This window comes from Pipra filicauda, unplaced genomic scaffold, assembly GCF_003945595.2.
Source record: "Pipra filicauda isolate LSUMZ 115617 unplaced genomic scaffold, ASM394559v2 scaffold556_size476704_pilon, whole genome shotgun sequence".
NCBI classification, from domain to species: domain Eukaryota; kingdom Metazoa; phylum Chordata; class Aves; order Passeriformes; family Pipridae; genus Pipra; species Pipra filicauda.
Genome location: NW_024104705.1, coordinates 457278 through 476627, shown reverse-complemented (window position 1 = coordinate 476627; position 19350 = coordinate 457278). Strand labels below are relative to the sequence as shown.

The window sequence follows — 19350 nt, the reverse complement described above, 5'->3', positions numbered from 1 at the left end:
TGCCCTGGGCACCGCTGACCCGGGATGCCCGTGTGTTCCCAGCGTGTCCCCAGGCACCTCTGCCCCGGATGTCCCCGTGCCCCCGGGATGCCCCAGGGTGCCCCGGGATGCTCCGTGCAGGCTCCAGCCCCCGGGATGCCCCAGGCACTTCTGTCCTGGCATGTCCCTGTGTGTCCCCAAGGTATCCCTGGGCACCCCTGGTCCACACCTGCCCCTGGCTGCTCCCTGCCCTCCCATCTCCATCCTCCTCCCTCGGTGGGGTTCCAGCCTGGGCAGGCCCAGGAATGGCTCCCACTGGATGGGGGTCTGGGATGACAGGGTGGGGAGTCACCTGGCTGGTGTCCCACGGGGACAGTGACCCCATGGCTGCCCTGGTCTGCCACTCGCCGTCCCCTCAGGCCGGTGGGCATCACACATGACGCGGTTCTGGGGTTGCTGGTGGCTGAAAGCCCTACAACTGGGGGACGGGGGCTTCGATGGAGTGACCACGGACCTCCTCCCACTCGTGCCCTCCCCACGGCGCAGGTGCAGGAGTGGAACATGGAAGCCCCTCACCTGATGCCGCTGCAGCCGCCGCTGCTGCCGGAGCGGGCGCACGTGCGGGAGGCGCAGCTGCACTCGGCAGAGGCCTCGCTCTGGACCGTGGTGGCCACGGTGCAGGCCATGGAGAGGAAGATCGACCTCCTGGCCACCCGCCTGCTCAGCCTGGAGGGCCGATCCGGCACGGCCGAGAAGAAGCTCCTGGACTGCGAGAAGACGGCCATGGAGTTCGGGAACCAGCTGGAGAGCAAGTGGGCCGTGCTGGGCACCCTCATCCAGGAGTACGGGCTGCTCCAGAGGCGCCTGGAGAACGTGGAGAACCTCCTGAAGAACAGGAATTTCTGGGTGCTGCGGCTGCCCCCCGGCCCCCGGGGCGAGGTCCCCAAGGTAAGGGCTCCCGGGGGGCTGCAGGACGGGGGGGGACCCTCAGTTTCCCTGGGGAGGGGGTGCCACTGAGCCGTGGGGACGTGTCCCCGCAGGTGCCGGTGACGTTTGTTGACATCGCCGTCTACTTCTCGGCGGAGGAGTGGAAGAATCTGGAGGAGTGGCAGAAGGAGCTGTACAACAACCTGGTGAAGGAGAACTACGAGGCTTTGCTCTCCCTGGGTAAACATTCCCTTTTGCCCCTTTCCTTGCAGGCTGCGTCTCCCCGGAGGGTCCCCAACGTGGGCGGTGGCACTTGCTGTGTCCCCGTGAGCACCCATTTTGGAGGGAATGCTCCACAGCTCGTGCTGTGTGCGGGGGGACAGGGTGGCATGTCATGCCATGTCATGCCATGCCACGGTGGGCAGACCCTGCCACCCCAGGGGGCTGGAGGGGGTCCTTGTCCCCAGAAACCCTCCAACGTGGAGGTCCTGTGGGATTTAGGCGGGGTTTGTGCCAGGAGGGATGCCGGGGCCTGGCAGCCCGGTGTGTCCCCTGCGTGTCCCCCTGTGTGTGGGTGACGGGGAGGGTGTGCCAGGCACAGCCCCGGTGCCATGAGTGCTGTGTCCCCACAGACGGTGCCCTCTCCAGGAGCGAGGCTCAGCCCCGCAGCGAGCGCGGGGAAGGGCCCTGTGTTCCCGAGCAGCGGGAGCTGGAGCAGCGGGAGCTGCCACCGGACGCCTGCGCAGGTGAGGCGTGGCAGGAGGACCCCGTCCCCACTGTGCCCCCGTCCCTTTCTGTCCCCCCCCTGCCCAGCCCAGGGATGTCTCTCCTCCTTCCCCAGTGGTCCTGTCCCCCCTGGGCTCAGTTTTCCAGCTGTGTCTGGGAATTACCATGAGTGACCCCAGAATATCCCAATGACTGATGTACTGGGGGTCTTGGATATTCATCACTGGGAGATCCACATGTCCCCCACTGCCACCACGTTGTGTCAGAGCCTGTGTCACCCACAGTCACCCAGCCCCATTGGCCCTGTCATTGTCACCCATCCCCAGTGGTCTGTGCCACAGTCACCTGTTCCCAATGGGCTGAGCCAGAGTCATCTGTTCCCAGGGGTTGTGCCACAGTCACTTATCCCCAAGGACTGTCTCAGGGTCACCCATCCCCATGGGACATCTCAGGGTCACCCATCCCCAAGGACTGTCCCACAGTCACCCATCCCCATAGCTCCCTCAGCGTGTTGGATGCCCCATAACTGCTGTGGGACAGGGCAGTCCCACTCAGCTGGAGCCCAGGGGTCACACACCCTTGGTGGCCGTGGGTCACACCGTGTGGCCACATCCTGGCCCTGGACAAGTCTCTCCTTGTGAACAGAGTCGCTGATCTCCACCTCCGACATCCTGTCCCGGATCAAGCAGGAGGTGGCCTTTGTGGGGGAGCAGCAGTTCCCAGAGGAGCGGGGGATGCCCCCAGACCCCTGTGCAGGTGAGCCCGGGGCGGAGCCACCCTGGCACTGCTGCCTGTTGGAGCTGTTCCCTCCCCATCCTCCTGGAGCAGGACGTGGCCCGGCGTGGCTGAATCCCTGTTCCCATCCCGTCCCCCCCTGCAGGCGCGGACGCCCTGATCACTGCACACGACTTCTTGTCGTGGATCAAGCAGGAGGAGGAGCCCTGTGTCCGTGAGCCCTGGGAGCTGCCAGAGAGGGAGATGCTGCCCCCGGGTCCTGGTCCTGGTGAGCGATCCCCACCACGGGGCTGGGATGGGCCTGGGGCAGGGGGGGGGGACCACCCACCAGGCTGGGCTGTGACTTGGGGCCATCCCTGGTAGGCACTGACCCGTTTTCCATCCCCTGCAGCCGGCGAGGGGCTGCTGGTGAAGACGGAGGAGCGGTGCCCCCACGCCGAGCCCCCCGAGGAGGTGGGTTTGCCGGGCGGCTCCGGGGAGCTGCTCTTCCCCGGCACGGGCTTCGGGACCCCCGAGGGACAGGCGGCGGTGCCAGCGGCCGTGGCTCTGCCGGCGCAGCACAGACTGGGCAAAGCTCCGGGCGCCGAGCCGGGCCCGGGCACCGAGAGCGGGGGGGTCCCCGCGGCGCCGCCGGGACCCGCCGAGGAGCGTCCGCACGGCTGCGCCGAGTGCGGGAAGAGCTTCAGCGGGAAGAAGAGCCTGCGGATCCACCAGCGCAGCCACGCGGCCGAGCGGCCCTACCCGTGCGCCGAGTGCGGCAAGAGCTTCAATTGCCACTCGGGGCTGGTGCGGCACCAGATGATCCACCGCGGGGAGCGGCCCTACAAGTGCTCCGAGTGCGGCAAGTGCTACAGCCGCAAGGAGCACCTGCAGAACCACCAGCGGCTGCACACCGGGGAGCGCCCCTTCGCCTGCGCCCAGTGCGGCAAGAGCTTCATCCGCAAGCAGAACCTGCTCAAGCACCAGCGCATCCACACCGGGGAGCGCCCGTACCAGTGCCCGGCCTGCGGCCGCAGCTTCCGCTACAAGGAGTCCCTCAAGGACCACCAGCGCGTCCACGGGGCCGAGGCGGGGCCGCCCCCGCTGCCCCCGCCCGGGATCATGCCCCCCGGGGATTAGGGGTGTCCCCCCGCCGCGGACTGACACCCCCCGGGATGGGGACGGGCACCGGCCACGCAGCTTCCGACCAAATCGAGGTGCCCGGCCGGGGCGGGGGGCGCGCGGGGACCCCCAGGGGGGTCGCGCCCCCCCCGGTCCCCCGCCGTGGACGGACACTTCGGCCCCCAGCGCTCCCCCCACAGACAATGTCGCCGCACGGGGTGGGGAGCAGCCCCCCCGCCGTGCCCCCCCCCGCGCCATCCCCCGCCTGCCGCTCTGTCCTCCCGGCCCCCGCTGCTTATTTTTACTGCCCCCCGCCCCCCGTCCCGCTGTACAGTGCTTGGGGTGTAGTTTTGTATGGACGAAGCGATCCGGAATAAAGTCGTGCTGGGCTGCAGCGCCTTCACCCCAAACCCCGCGGGGTCCCCCGGGGTCTGCGGCCACTCCTGCCCCGCCCGGGGGGTCCTGCAGGATGGGGAAGGGGGAATATCGTGGTGGGACACGGGACATGTGGGAATGGTGGAGCTGGGGGTGTGGGGGCTGCTGGATGTCCCCGTGTGACCGGCTGAGGTGGGGCTGTGTGGAGACCCCCAGGGCGGGGAGATGCCTCACCCATGGGTGACAGGGAAGGGAAGGACAGGGAATGCTGCTCCAGGGAGTGTATGCACACGTGTGTGTCTGTGTGTGCTCACATGGATGTGTCTGTGTGTGCTGTGTGTATGTGTGCACACATCTCTATGTGTGCTCACATGGATGTGTCTGTGTGTGCTGTGTGTATGTGTGCACACATCTCTGTGTGTGCTTGCATGTGTGTCTATGCTCACACATGTCTGTGTGTGCTCACACCTGTGTTATCTGTGTGCTGACACCTGTGTTATCTGTGTGTGCTGACACCTGTGTTATCTGTGTGTGCTGACACCTGTGTTATCTGTGTGTGCTGACACATGTGTTATCTGTGTATGCTCACACGTGTCTGTGTGTGCTCACATGTGTCTGTGTGTGCTGACACCTGTGTTATCTGTGTGTGCTGACACCTGTGTTATCTGTGTGTCCTCACATGTGTCTGTGTGTGCTGACACATGTGTTATCTGTGTGTGCTCACACGTGTGTCTGTGTGCTCACACGTGTCTGTGTGTGCTGACACCTGTGTTATCTGTGTGTGCTGACACGTGTCTGTGTGTGCTGACACGTGCCTGTGTGTGCTCACACACATTCACACCCCAGCCCTGGTGTGTTGAGCTCCCTGGAGCCGAGCATGTCCTGAGTCTCCTGGTGCACCTGAACCCCCCCAACCCACAGCCCCCCGCTTCTCAAACCCTTTCCTGCATCTCCACTTCCCAACATTTCTCATTTTTCCTGCCTTTCCCGAGGCTCTTGGGCTGCCCCCAAGGTCTCCTCGGGGCACGAGCCCAGCACCCACCTCCCTGCCCCCTAAACCCCTCTGCAAATCACATGAATTGGCTGAACCCCGATTTCTGTCCTCCATCCCCGACCCATCCCCAGGTCCCTCCTGTCCCCTGTCACTGACCTGTCCCCAGGTCCCTCCTACCCTTGATTTGGGGATATTTCACCCAATTTTTTCACCATAGCCATGGGAAGCCATGGCCCTTCCCCAGGCACCCCCTGGGCCCCGAGCTGGGTGTCCCTGTCCCCCTGGGAGGCCCCAACCAGGGCTGGGTGACCCAGCAAGTGCCACAGCTCCTGCTGCCCCTCTGTCCCCTCCCCGGGGGCTGCAACCACCTGCCCCACCCCACATGGGGCAGGAGCTGCCAGCGAGCAGGAGGTGGCACTTGGGGTGTCCCCATGCGCTGGGGGGCTGGAGGGGGGGACACAGCAGAGGAGGGGTCGGGGTTCAGTGGTGCTGTCACCCTGATGTGGGCTGGGGATGGAGGGGGCAGGGGCAGAGGGTGTGAGGCTGGGGTGCCCTGGGGACACTGCACAATCCTTGGGGACACTGCCCACTGCTGGGGGACAGTGCATGTTGTTGGGGACACTGCACACATCGTGGGGACACTGCACAACCCTTGGGGACTTTGGGTGCTGCTGGGGGACACTGCACACTGCCCAGGGGCCCTGCCTGATGCCAGGGACCCTGCACACTGCTGAGGGACACTGCACATTCCTGGGGACCTTGTACATCCCCTGGGAACCCTGGACACTGCTGGGCACCCTGCACAATGCTCGGGGACACTGCACATTTCTGGAGACCGTACACGCTGCTGGGGGGACACTGCACATTCCCTGGGGACCAAACATGCTGCCCAAGGGTCCCCTGCACATTCCTGGGGCCCCAGCACATGCCCTGGGCACCTTGCACAGTGTCTGGGGACCCCACTCGCTGCTGGACACCTCGGACACTCCCTTGGGACACTGCACTTTGTCCAAGGGGACACTGCACAATCCATGGGGACACTGCACACTCCTGGGAACATTGGTGGGGGCCTCAGACACTCTCTGGGGACCCTGCACACTGCCCAGGGGACCTTGCACGATGCCAGGGACCCTCCACAGCGCCCGGGGTCACTGCACACTGCAGGGGGACACTGTACAATGCTCAGGGACCCCACATGCTGCTGGGGACCTCAGACACTCCCTGGGGACACTGCACATTGCCCAGAGGTCTTTACACGATGCCAGGGACCCTCTACACTGCCTGAGGACCCCAAACACTGCTGGGAACCTTGGACAACTCCCCGGGGACACTGCACACTCCTGGGGACCTGGCAGGCTGCCTGGGACTACTGCACACTGCTGGGGACCCCAAACACTACCTGGGGATCCTAAACACTGCTGGGGACCCCAAACACTACCTGGGGATCCTAAACACTGCTGAGGACCCCAATCCTAAACACTGCTGAGGACCTCACTGCCTGGGGACCTCAAACACTCCTGGGGACCCTGAACACACCTGAGAACTCTCCACATTGCCTGGAGACCCCAAACACTCCTGGGGACCTTCCACACTGCCCCTGCAGGCACCCCCTAAGCCGTACACACCATCACCCCTCTCCAGGTCCACACAGGCAGACAAAGCTCCCAGTTCCAAGCCCAGGTCCTGCTGCCCCAGGCCTGATCCCAAGTGCTGGGCTCCCCCACAGCAGTGGGGTGAAGCTCAGAGCCACCAAAGCAATTTGTCCCACGTCCCTGTCCCTGTTCAGGACTGTGCCAGGCAGGGCCATGGGACAAACCACCCCCCGGCCCAGCTCCCGCCCCCACACAGAGACCACACGTTAAAAAAAAAAAACCCGCCTTTTCTGTTTTTTTTTTTTTTTCTTTTTTTGGAGGCTTTTTTTTTTTTAACAGAAGTTTTATGGTTATATGCAAATTAGTTCATTAAATGATTTGCATAAAATGTTCGCACGTCAGCGACTAAGTGTTCCTAAACTCCCCACCCCCCGAAAGGTAGTAAATCCTACTCGACTACGGGCGTCACGTGTCCACGCGCGTGTCCCCCGCGGGCTCGGCGCGACCTCGGGGCGCTCACGCGCCCGAACACGCGTGCGGGGACACGTGCCCGGCGCTCCCCGGGCACGCGGCGCCGGCCACCGCCCGTGTCCCCCCGTACCTGCCCGCGGGGGCGGCGGGGCCCTCGCGCGGGGCAGCGCCCGCCCGCGCCGTCCCCCGGGGGCCGCGGGCACACCGTGTCCTTGGCGGGCCGGCGCTCGGCCCGTCCCTAGCTGTTGGTGAGGAACAGGCGTCTGTGTCGGGAAGCGGAGCCGCGCGGCCGCCCTCGGCGCCGGCCCCGGCCGCGGCCGCTGAAGGGGCTCCGGCTGGGCACGGCGGCGTCGGCCCACGCGGCGCTCTCGCTCGGCGGCTCCGGGAAGCCGGGCTCGACTTTGGGCTGCTCGAGGAGCGGGCTGGGGTCGCGGCGGGGCTCGGGGGGCGGCGGCGGCGGCGCCGGGCTCTGGCGGGCGCCGGCGCGCTCCTGGCGCAGGTAGCGCAGCTCGTCCCGGATGTCCGTGAGGACGCCGAGCAGGCGGAACTGCAGCTCCCGGTCGCGCGCCCGCTCCTCGCGCTGGGTGGCCCGCTCCTCCTGCCACATGGCCAGCTCCTGGTGGTACAGCTGGTCCCACTGCTCCTCCAGGTCGAGCAGGTGATGGATGCTAGTCCTCCAGCTGTCCCGGCGCTCCTCGCGCAGCCGGGAGCAGCCCAGCCCGCGCGGGGGGCCGGGGGCGGCCGGGGCGTCTCCTGGGGGGGAGGCGGAGGAGGGCAGCGACTCCTCGGTCAGGGCGCCGTGGAGGGGGGAACGGGCCGGGGGCTCCTCGTCCGCCGGGGCCTTCTCCCAGGTGGGCCCCATCAGTACCCTGGGCAAGGCGCCCATCTCCGGGCCCGGGCCCCCCGCCTGCTCCTCGGGATGCGCCGAGTCCATCCCGCGGCCCAGGGCGGGCAGGTCGGACACCCCCTCGTGCCCCCAGTCCGAGTGAGCGTCCGCGGGGTTCAGGGAGTCCTCGGGCAGGGAGGTGACGGAGCCCTGGGAGCTGCAGCGGCGGATCAGCATGGCCTGGCGGGACAGCTTCATGTCCTCCTCCGCAGACATGGGGGCCTCGGGCCCCGGCTGCATCCCCACGGCCCCGCCGTGGCCACGCTCCACCTCCCGGCCTTCCCGTTCCTCCTCCTCCGACATGGAGGCGTAGGAGACCAGGGACTCGTTCCGCAGGGATGGGGAGATGGCCGACACGTCTGGAGTCCGCAGCTCCGGCCCCGACTCGGCTGGAAGAGAAGAGGAAACCTCTGGTGAGACCCAGCGCTGGCCCAGCCCCTGGGCCCTCACTGACACACGGATCCCACTGGATCTCCATCGTGACTCCACTGGCAGTGGATCTCCAACCAAACCCCACTCCCAGCAAAACTCCATCCAGACCCAGCGGATCTCCATCCAGATTCTGCTCCCAGCGGATCTCCATCTGGACCCAGCAGATCTCGACCCAGAGGATCTCCACCCAAACCCCACTCCCAGCACACCCCCCCGTTCCCACGTACCAGAGCTGCCCTGCCCCTCTCCACGGCCGTAGTCGGTGCCGCCGGCGGGGTCGGGGCTCTGTCCCGGCAGCCGCGGCGCGGCCGAGCCCTCCACGTCCGGCAGGGCCGAGGGCTGCCCGTTGGTGTCGATGTAGATGCTGGGGTGGCTCACGCCGGGCTGCAGGTGCATGAAGGGCTGCTTGGACGCGCCAGGGAAGAACAGATCTATGGGACACACGGGATCCGGCCTCAGCCCAGGGGGGACATGGTGGCACCGAGGCACAGACGCCCTGTAGGGCCTTGGTCACTCACGATCACCTCCCCCAGCACCATCCTGAACCCTGAGGGGTGGCATCCCTTAATGCCACAGAATCACAGATTATGGAATATCCTGAGTTGGGAGAGACCTCCAAGGATTATCCAGTCCAACTCCTGGCCCTGCACAGGACACCCCAACAATCCCAGTCTGTTCCTGAGAGCGTTGTCCAAACACTCCTGGAGCTCTGGCAGCCTTGGAGCCGCACCCACTGCCCTGAGGAGCCTGTTCAGCACCCAACCACCTTCTGGGGGAAGAACCTTCTCCTGATATTCAACCTAACCCTGCCCTGACACAGCTCCAGTCATTCCATAGGACTTCCTTCAGCCTGGAGATCTCCTGCTCGGCAAATGATGCACGTCTGGATCAGAGACGCCAAAGTCTGGACCACGTGGATCAAGCCCTGAAATGCCCCCAGTGAAATCAGAGGGGCCACTCTGGGATCAAAGAACACCAAATTAAAGAAAGAAGAACAAAAAAGACCCGCTTCTGCAAAGTTTGAGATGCTCCCGTTGATCCTGTTGATCTGGGCACAGGTTGCCCAGAGAAGCTGTGGCTGCCCCATCCCTGGAAGTGTCCAAAGCCAAGTTGGACAGGGCTTGGAGCAACCTGGGATAGAGGAAGGTGTCCCTGACCATTGCCAGGAGGCTGGAATAAGATGAGCTTTAAGGTCCCTTCCAACCCAAACCATCCCACGACTTCTACGACTCGCTGATCCCAGGTTATTTCCGCAGTGGGTTGTTAATCCCAGCGCACACAGCTCCCAACCCCAGCAGTTTGGTACTTGGGCACAACAGGCCCACGGCTCTGCTGGATGCCATAATCCCAACACAAACCCCAAAGTCTCCTTCCAGAATCCATCAAGGAACACCAACACCCGGCAAACACCAGACACCCCTCGGAGGGCGCAGCAGGAATGCCGACGCTCCAACCCCCCCCTGCCCGGAGCCCCAGCGCCACTGACCTGGGTCCAGGATGATCTCGGGCTCCGAGTCGTGGCTGGCCTGCAGGAAGGTGGAGGCCACCATCTTCTCCAGGGGCGTGAGGCGCGGCTTGTGGAGCGGCCCCCCGGCGCGGTTCATGGGCAGGTGCTTCTTGGAGGTGATCTTCTTCTTGACGTCCAGCCGCAGGTCGCGCCACTTGTGCTTGAGGTCGTCGATGGAGCGCTCGGTGTAGCCCAGGAAGTTGACGCGGCTTTGGATTTGGGTCCAGAGCTGCTTCCGCCGCACGGGGTGAGCCCGCAGGGCCTCGGACCCGTACAGGGCGCTGAAATGCCGGACCACATTCCAGACCAGCGTCTCGGTCTCGTCATTGGAGAAGTTGGCCTTCCTCTTCCGGCCAGACGCTGGCATCGCCTGCGAGGCTGCGGCAGAGGTGGAAGGGGCACAATTGAACCTCGGTCCCCACTCCTCTCTGTCAGCTCCGGGGGGGAACATGGGGCTGCGGGAGCCCGAGGGAGCCGCGGAGGAGGGAGCCGAAGCAAGAGCCCCGGAGGCATCCATGGCATGGGAGGCTTGGGCCGGGGAGGATCTAAAGAGCCGCTTCGGCACAGCACGCGGCACGGGCGCGCCGCATCCCCTCGCCCCGGCTCGGGAGCACCTGGGAGGGGAGAAAAGGAAAGGGCAGCGGTGGGTGGTGGCAGCGCGGGGTGACGGCGAGGGAGCCCCCGGCTCTCTCCAAGCAAAGGTACCCGGGAGCCCCCAGCCGGCTGCCACGGGGGCCACGGAGAGGGACGTGGCCGTGGAGAGCGCCGGGACCGCAGTGAGGGGTCGTGGTGAGCGCCTCGGCCACGGCACGTGCTGCGGGTGCCTCCGAGGGTGCCGAGGAGCACCTCAGGGCCAGGCTGAGGGTGATGGGGGGCACCTCACGGCCATGGTGAGGGTCTCATGGCAATGTTGACCATGACAGGGAAAGCCTTGGACGTGATGAGCACTTGAGGTTCCCAGCAAGGGCGTCGGGGCCACAGCACTGACCGTGACCTTAAGGACAGGTCACTGGGCCATGCAAAGGTGAGCACCTCAAGGCCATGGTGAAGACCTCAGTCAAGGCTGGCCTTGGCAAGGGTCTTGGCCATGGTGAGAACCTCAAGAGCGCAGTGAGCACCTCAGGTTCCCGGTGAGGACCTTGGGGTCATGGTGAAGCCCAGAACCGTGGTGAGAGCCTCAAGGCCACAGCACGGGCGTTACGGAAGGCCTTGGCCACGGTGAGCACCTCAAGCTCCCAGTGAGGATCTTGGCACCATGGCAGTGATCAAGGCCACAGCAAGTGTTGCAAGGCCATGACACAGACCGTGGAGAAGGCCTTGGCCATGGTGAACACCTGAAGATCCCCACAAGGATCTTGGGGATGTGGCAAAGGCCTGGGCCATGCTGAAGGCCTTGGCCACAGTGAACACCTCAAGCCCCCCATGAGGACCCTGGGGCCGTGGCAAAGACCTTGGCCATGGTGAAGACCTGAGCCATGGTGCACATCTGGAGCTCCCAGTGAGCACCCTGGGACCATGGCAAAGACCTTGGCCGTGGTGCAGATCTCAGCCGTGGTGAAGACCCCAAGCTCCCCATGAGGAACCTGGGACCACGTCAAGAACCTTGGCCATGGCAAGTGCTGCAAGGCCACGATAAAGACCTTGGCTATGATGCACACCTGGGCCAGGGGTCACGGTGCACACCTGGGCCAGGTGCGCACCCCTCCAGCTCCCAGCGAGGACCTCGGGACCGCAGCAAAGCCCTCCACCACGGCGCCCACCCCAACCTCCCACCGCCCCCCACCGAACCCCAGGAGCACAGCGCCGACCCCCTGCAAACCCCCCATCCCCGACGTGCCCCTGCCGCCCCTACCGAGCCCCCAGCCCCCTCCTCACCCCCCGAGCCCCCCGACCCCAGGGCAGCGCCCACCCCCGCGGCCTCGGGGCGCCCCGGGGGAGGGGTCGGGGGGGCTGCGAGCGGCACCCCCCCGGCTTTGTTCGCGCTGCTCTTCCCGGGGACAAAGCGGCGGGGCCGGTGCCTGCCCCGCGGACCCCCCCCACCATTCGGGATCCCCCTCGGGGGGGCGCGGGGCAGGCACCGGCCCCGCTCCGGCGGCTCCCCCCGCGCCGCAGCCCCCCCCGGCCCCGGGGCATCGCTTACCTGTGCCGGGGCGGGCTGTGGGGGGCGGGGGGCGGCGGCGGGGCCCCGGCGGCGGCGGGAGGGGGGGCTCAGGTCCGGCGGCGGGTAATGGCTCCCGCCTCGGCGGAACTCGCCTTCATTTCCTCCGAGCGCCGGCGCGGGCCCTGCGCGACCGAGCCGCCCGTGGGCCCCCCCTGGTGGTCCCGCCGTGGAGGGACGGGGGGCGGGGACGGCGGGGGGGGACGGGGGACATCCCCCCGGGATGGGGCATCCCTGCATCCCGCCGCCGAGGGGCCCGCGGGTACCGCCGCGCGGGTGTACCCTCGTGGGGATCCCGCCGGGATGGAGCATCCCTGCATCCCACCCCCCGACGGGGCTGCGGGTACCTCCGTGGGGATCCTCCCGGGCACTCCTGTCGCTGCGTCCCACCCCCGAGGGCGCTGCGGTACCGAGGGCGATGGCGTATCCCCGTGGGGATCCCCCGTGCACCCCGTCCCTGCATCCCACTCACCCTCTCCTGGATGCTTCGTGTACCCCCGTGGTGGTGTATCCCCGTGGGAATCCCCCCTGGATGGTCCATCCCTGAGTCCCACCCCCCAGGGGGCTGCGGGTACACCTGTGGTGGTTTATCCCTGTGGGGGTCGCCCCCCATTTCGCCCTGTCCCTGCATCCCCCTCACCCTCTCCTGGGTGCTAAGTTTACTCCCATGATGCTGTATGCCCCCAGTGCACCCCATAACTCTATTCCCCCCCTCCGGGTCCTGCTTGCCCACCTGTGATTGTTTATTCTCATGGGGATCCCCCCCGTGCACCCCCATCCCTGCATCCCCACACCTGTGACTGTGCATCCCCACGGGGATCCCCCTGCTGCACCCCACAAATGCATCCTCCCTCCCCGGGTGCTGCTTGCCTGGCACCTGGGTGGGGATGGCACAGGTTGGGGTGCTGTGGGGGCCCAGGAGCAGCCACGGTTTCCCAGGGCAGGGGAGGAGAAGGGGAGGTTTGGGGTTGGGTTTGAGGTGGTCCCGCTGCTCCCAGCAGATGTGATGGTAAAACACAACACCCACCAGCCATGCACCAGCTGAATTCCAACCTTTTAATGCCTGTTACAAACCTCCAGGCACCACGTGGTGACAGCAGCCGGTGGCACCCGGTCTCCCCTGGGAAGGAGCCATTGTCCCTGGCACGGGGACACCCCAGCACCACCCACAGCCCCCCACGGCAAACACAACTACCCCACTCAAGGTAAATCCCTGCCGGCAGCAGCTCCACGCCGGCTCCCTTTGGCTGCAGCAGCCACCCCTCTGGAGAAGGTTCTGGAAGCAGGTTTGTGCCCCTGGCACTGCCCCACGGGTGACACCCAGAGCGCGGCGGCTCCGCAGGCCCCGTGTATGGTGACCCCACGGGGCCACACAGATCCACAGCAAACCCCACGGCACAACTGCAGGGGATGGTGGCCAGGCCGGGCCGGTGACAGCCCCGGTGAGCACCGGGCATGAGCAGGTCTGGGCACGTGCCAGCCGCCCCCCTCACTGCTTGGGAGGGGTGTCCCCATGGAGGGCCCGGCCGGCGCTGGCCGACACCATGTGCACCGCGTCCTCCAGCTCGTAGAAGGCCTGGAAGAGGTCTGGCGAGGTGGCCTGGCACTCCAGGTACCGCCGCAGCGTGGCCAGGCTCCTCCAGACCTCCCGCTCGGAGGGGCAGGGTGGCACAGCCGCCAGCTCTGCCGCGTCCTCGCCCTCCACCATCCCCTCATCCCCGTCCGCCTCCGCCGGCTCCCCGCCACGCTCCAGCTGCTCCCGGCCGAGCAGCCCGTGTGCCAGGCTGAGGGACGCGGCCTCAGCACCAGTGTCAGGGACGAAGCCGGCGGCACGGAAGCAGCTGGCAATGAGCCCCGGGGACACGTCGCCCCAGGCCTGTGCCAGCATGTGCAGCACATCCAGCAGGGTGGGCTGCCCCGTGCCGCGCTCCGCCGGCAGCCACCGCAGCAGCCGGCGCCGGTAGTGGCCCTTGAGGTCGCCGGCAATGCCGCGGTCCAGGGGCTGTGCCAGGGCGGCGGCCGGAGGGACGAAGACCATCCTGACGTTGGACAGCTGGAGGTAGGGGTGCGCCTCGTGCTTGGCGAGGAGCAGGAGGATGCTCTTCCCCTGCCGCCGCATCCCCTCGTTGAACTCCCGCAGCCACTCGGCGAAGAGCGGGGCGGTCAGGCCGCCCAGGCTGCCGGCGCGGTAACTCCACGGCATCTGCTCCAGGTTGACGCCGCGCAGGCAGCGCGGTCGGGGGCTCTCCCCCAGCGCCCGCAGCGGCACCTTCTCGGAGCCGCTGGCGTTGGCGCAGAGCAGCAGCGTGAGCCGCTCGCCGGGGCAGCCGGCCGGGAGCGGCACCGCGGCCTCCCCGCAGGAGAAGATCTCGGAGGGTGCGTAGCCGCGGAGGAGCGCGGGCAGCACTGTGCCGGCCCAGTGCTCCGCCGGCAGCTGCTCTGCGTCCCCTTTCTCTGCCGGCGGCTTCTTGAAGGCCGCAACGCGCGCCAGCCACCCGCCGCCAGGCTCGGGGCCGGGCCGGCCCAGCGCCCCTGCCAGGTGCTTGGCCCTGAGCTGGAGCAGCGGGCGGCCCACGGGCAGGTCGGCGGCGTGGGCGCCCTCCACCCAGCGCAGCAGCGCGGCCTCGAGCGCCGCGTCCTTGCCCTCCCGCTTGCGCTTGCGCTCGGGGTCTCCGCTGCGCTGCCACTCGCTCAGGATGCGCTCCTTGTTCTTGATGATGCGGCAGATCTGGGGCTGCGACACCCCGAAGCGCTTGGCCAGCTCGCTCTGCGACACCTTGGGTCCCTCCAGCATCTCCAGCACCCGCACCTTCTCCGTCAGCGACAGCTCCTTGCGCTCCTTGCGCGGTGCCGCCGTGGCCCCCTCGGCCGTGCCCAGGGCGTGGCCGGCACAGGGGCCCGGGCGGTGGGTGCTGCTCGTGGCCCGCAGCCCCGCCGGCTCGGCGAGGCCCCTCCCGCAGTGGCCGCAGCCATAGCCACGCTCCACGCCGCGTGCCAGCCGGTGCCGCACCAGGTCCGGCTTCTGCCCAACGCCTCGGCCGCACTCGGGGCACTCCAGCGGCGGCTCCCCCGCCCGGCAGCGGCGGCTCTCGAAGGCGGGGAGGGAGGTGATGAACCCCCCAGTACCCGCAGCGGGATTCGGCTCCGGCTTGGAGACGCCACAGTAGCTGCAGCCCTGCTCCTGCAGCGGGGTGAGGAATTCGGCAGGGCCCGTGTGGTGGGAGCAGGGGGGTGGGGACACCCCCTCCTCAATCTTCACCTCCTTCCCCAGCCAGTCCCCTGAGGAGACAAGAGTGAGTTGGGGAGTGGCCTCCTCACCGGGCTTGGCAAGATCCGACCCATCACCCGATCCCTGTTCCCAGTCCCACCTGTGCCCATGTCCCGCTCACCCCGGGAGGGGCCGGCGGGCGCCGCACGTGGCCGGGGGCTCTGGTGTTCCCCGTAGTGCCCCACGGCCACCTCCAGCACCTCGTCCCCTCGCTCCACCTCGGCCAGGATGTCGGGTTTGGTGACGGCGTAACCTGTCACGGAGGCAAGAGGAGGGACGGCCGGTGATGCCACCGGAGACCCCACCGGAGATGCCATTGCTCGCAAGAGGCCGGTGTTCACATCCCCCACCACAGCTGCCCGTGGAGCCACCCCGTGATCTCCGCGCTCACGGCCAGGCCACGACCGGCAGCACCGGGACCGGTGCCGGGATGGCCCCGGCGCCTCACCCAGGTCGATGGGATGCTGGTGGTCCTCCTTCATGGCACCGGCCCCGTCCCGGTCCTCGGGGAGCCGCAGCAGCGCCTGCTCCCAGTACCGCTCCCGGTGCTGCTCCCTCCGAGGCCTCCCCGGTGGGCGGGGGGTTCAGCGATGCCGCACCGGGATGACGGCGCGCGGCCGGGCGGCGGGACGCGGGCGGTGCCCGTGGCGGGGGCGGCGAGTCCCGTCGAGCCGCGGTGGCGGTGCCGCACCTGTCCCCGTCCCGTCCCCGTCCCCGTCCCCTCCCGGTGCCGCCCCCGCCCCCGCCCCGCGCGCGGCCCCGCCACGGGCGGCGGCGGCGGGAGCGCGCGTGACGCGAGGCCCCGCCCCCTGCCGGCGCCCCGCCCAATGGGGGTCCCGCCGGTCCGCCCGCCGCCAGGGGGCGCCGCGGCGGCGCCGCCGCTCCCAGCGCGCCCCGCGCCCCCGGCATGGCCGCCCCGCCCCGCCGCTGCTGAGCCGCCGCCGCCGCCCGCGCCCCCCGCGCCGCCCGCCCCGCGCCGCCCGCACCGCCCCGCACCGCCCGCGCCGCATGGCCGACTGGGCCCCCGCTCAGGTAAGCGCTGCCCGGCCCCCTCCCCGCCCCCGCCGCCCGCCGCCTCCTCCCGCCGCCCCGGCCCTGCGTCCCGCCCCCCCCCGCCCCCCCCCGGCGCGGGTGCGGGCGCGTCCCCGCGCTGAGCGCCGCGCTGTCCCCGCAGGAGCTGGAGAGCATGATGGAGCCGCAGGAGCTGGGCCTGGAGCAGCCGCTGGCCGCCCCCGAGCAGGGCCCCGGCGGCGAGGCCGAGCTGCCCGCCGCGGAGATCTCCCTGACGCTCGTCACCGAGATCCAGGCCGTGGACAGGAAGGTGGACACGCAGGCGGCCCAGCTGATGAACCTGGAGGGCAGGATGAGGATGGCCGAGACGAAGCTGATCGGCTGCGAGAAGACGGCGGTGGAGTTCGGGAACCAGCTGGAGAGCAAGTGGACGGCGCTGGGCACCCTCATCCAGGAGTACGGGCAGCTGCAGAAGCGCCTGGAGAACATGGAGAACCTGCTCAAGAACAGGAACTTCTGGATCCTGCGGCTGCCTCCGGGGGCGAAAGGGGAAGTCCCCAAGGTAACGGTCCGATGCTCCCCGATGCTCCCTGCTGCAAAACGGGGCTGGTCTGCACGTCTGCTGGGCTAGAGCCCCGTGCCCTGTGCTCACAGACCCGTAGCCTGAGCTTACAGCCCTGTATCCTCGTTCGCAGCCCCCTGCTCATAGACCCGTGTCTTGCACTCACAGCCCCATGCCCTGTGCTCATGGCCCTGTCTCCAGAGCTCACAAACCCACAGCCTGCACTCAGCCCCGTGTCTTGTGCTTTCCGACCCATATCCTGCACTCTCAGCCCCATATCCCTGCACTCCCAGCCCCATATCCCTGCACCCCCAGTCCCATATCCCCATATCCCTTCACTCCCAACCCCATATCCTGCACCCCCAGCCCCATATCCTGCACCCCCAGCCCCATATCCTGCACTTCCAGCCCCATATCCTGCACCCCCAGCCCCATATCCTGCACCCCCAGCCCCATATCCTGCACTCCCAGCCCCATATCCCTTCACTCCCAGCCCCATATCCTGCACTCCCAGCTTCATGCCCTGCACTCCCAGCCCCCATACCCAGTGCTCCCAGCCCCGTATCCCTGCTCTCCAGTCCCATTTTGGGGCAGATGCAGTGCTGAGCAACAGCTCCCCCACAGCAGGGCCTTCCCTTCGGCACTGGGAGAGAAGCACCAGCACAGGTCCCATTGTGTTAATTACAGACCTCTCATTGTGTTAGTTACAGAGTTGTGTTAATTACACTCTCCTCATTATGTACGTGTGATCCTCCCAAAACACGCTGGGGGGGTCACAGACTCCTCAGGGGGGAGCTGTGCTCGGGTCACATGGAATTGTGTGGCTCAGCCCCGTGTGCCTGGGGGGTTTGGGAACACCAATGGTGCCTGCCCAGGGGCGATGAGCAGGCGATGAGCAGCCGAATTGTGTCGAAAATGAGGTGAAAAAGAGCCTGTGAAGGCAGGAGGAAGCTGAGCAGGGGGGAGGTGACAGAAGGGGACAGGGGAAGTCCCTGTTGTGTCCCTTGGGGGATGAGGCGCGTGGGAAGGACTGACTACTCCCGCCTGGGACTGTCCTGTGCGACGCTTGAGGAGCTTGAAGGAGAAAACTGAATGAGAAAACACTGCCAGGTGTTTCCTTAAACAAGAAACAAACCCTCTGATGCTTCCCCATGCAGGTCCCCGTGGCCTTCAACGACGCTTCGTTCAGCTTCTCGGAGGAGGAGTGGAAGAGCCTGAACGAGTGGCAGAAGGAGCTGTACAGGCACATCATGAAAGGCAACTACGAGGCCGTCATCTCCATGGGTAACCACGGGCTGGGCTCTGCCCTGAGCCCCCTGGGGCACCAGCTTTTCCCGGGAACTGGTGGATGGATGGAAGCAGCGCCGCGTCCAGCAGGAGCGGGGAGGGGGATGGTGTGCTGGTTTGGGAAGGTGTTGCACAGCCCTGGCAATGAGCTCAGCCCTCACCAGCTCAGGGGATGGGTGGAAAGACGTCCCTGGTGGCCCCCGTGGCCAGGAGAGCACCTGGGTTGTGAGGAGGAGGAGGAGGAGGAGGTGGGGAAGTGAGAGGACCCTCAATCCAGGCAAAGCTGAGGAATAGAGGAGTTTCTTTGTCATGCCAAGGCCCACAGATCCACTGCTCTGGGTGCATCAGCCTGCTGGCCCCTTCGGGCAGCAGAGGGGTGCCCTGTGCCCTGCCTCTGAGGGTCCTTCCAGCCCTTTCCATGGCTCTTCCATGAGGAAGAGGTTTGCCAGTGCTGCCTGGGTGCTCTGTCTGGCCCCAGGGAGTGAGTCCTGCTCGATCTGCTGCTGGGGCAGAGCTGGGGAGAAGCTGCAGGCGAAGCTGAGCTCTGCCTTCTGCTTTCCCCTCAGCAGCTCAGGGCACAGCATTCCCAGCTGAAGGAATGCACTCCACTCGCTCCTGCCAGTCCTGGCTGCAGGAATTCCCTCTGGGGAACATGTTGCCTTCACAACATGTTCTCAGAAATGACCTTGCCTTGGCTGGACAGTGGGTGGGAGCACAGACACCGTCCCTGGCACTCAGGCACTTCCCTGTGCCAAGGGCAGGCTCACCCACCTCCCTCCATCCAGCTCTGCCCAATCCAGGCCTTTTGTCCTGGATTTTCTCCTCCTTTCTTCCTTTATTTCTTTGAACAGAGGTCTTGTGCAGTCCCTGTGCACCAGGGAAGAAGGTGAGGTGTAAACACTGCCCCTCATTCTCCTGTTTACAAACCCATCCTGTGTCCTGTTCCTGAGGCACGGGAACATAACGGTCCCAATGAAGGGGATCTGGGCACCTGAGCCTGGAGCTTAGAAGAACGTGTCTGTGCTTTATCCAAAGGTTTCCTTTGAGAAACAAGGTCTAGGGGTTTGGCTCTGGTGTAAGGCCAACAGATCCACCAGAGCAGGGGTGGAATTTAATCCCCAGAGACTCACACGTGTCTGGAAATGAAGTTTTCCGCTCTCTGCTCGAGGGGAGAAGGTGATTGTCCCCTTTCCCAAAATCCACGAGCAGCCTGTGGCTTGGAGGAGTAGGAGGAGCAGTCCTGGCTGGAGGGAACCACACGGGGAGGGCACTGCTGACAGCTCTGGTGCTGTCCCCAAGCTGAAGTCCCCATTGCAATGGATCTTAGGGAGGAGAAGAC

General features: G+C 66.6%; 3 protein-coding genes across 3 annotated transcripts in view; 1 reads left to right on the top strand and 2 right to left on the bottom strand.

Annotated features, from left to right (window-relative positions):
• Nucleotides 1-519: 519 nt before the first annotated feature.
• The window catches only part of LOC113999103, a 33687-nt gene continuing 14856 nt past the window's right edge, over nt 520-19350 (top strand). The window contains exons 1-14 of the mRNA XM_039387343.1: nt 520-927; nt 1020-1146; nt 1539-1652; nt 2278-2388; nt 2513-2635; nt 2759-3470; nt 7177-8199; nt 9715-9870; nt 9985-10615; nt 13448-15074; nt 15549-15722; nt 16131-16183; nt 16326-16724; nt 17882-18008. Coding sequence (XP_039243277.1) covers nt 541-927; nt 1020-1146; nt 1539-1652; nt 2278-2388; nt 2513-2635; nt 2759-3470; nt 7177-8199; nt 9715-9870; nt 9985-10615; nt 13448-15074; nt 15549-15722; nt 16131-16183; nt 16326-16724; nt 17882-18008 — 5764 coding nt within the window. The 5' untranslated portion in view covers nt 520-540. The remainder of the gene's footprint in view (nt 928-1019; nt 1147-1538; nt 1653-2277; nt 2389-2512; nt 2636-2758; nt 3471-7176; nt 8200-9714; nt 9871-9984; nt 10616-13447; nt 15075-15548; nt 15723-16130; nt 16184-16325; nt 16725-17881; nt 18009-19350) is intronic.
• LOC113999105 lies at nt 6752-10343 on the bottom strand. The gene is made up of 3 exons (XM_027742301.2): nt 9705-10343; nt 8446-8649; nt 6752-8175 (listed from the first exon to the last, which is right to left on the bottom strand). Exons 1-3 carry the CDS (start codon nt 10240-10242, stop codon nt 7139-7141), a joined length of 1779 nt encoding a protein of 592 aa, XP_027598102.2. The 5' UTR covers nt 10243-10343; the 3' UTR covers nt 6752-7138.
• Nucleotides 12919-15870, bottom strand: LOC113999104 (tigger transposable element-derived protein 3-like). The gene is made up of 3 exons (XM_027742299.2): nt 15600-15870; nt 15252-15404; nt 12919-15162 (listed from the first exon to the last, which is right to left on the bottom strand). Exons 1-3 carry the CDS (start codon nt 15631-15633, stop codon nt 13373-13375), a joined length of 1977 nt encoding a protein of 658 aa, XP_027598100.2. The 5' UTR covers nt 15634-15870; the 3' UTR covers nt 12919-13372.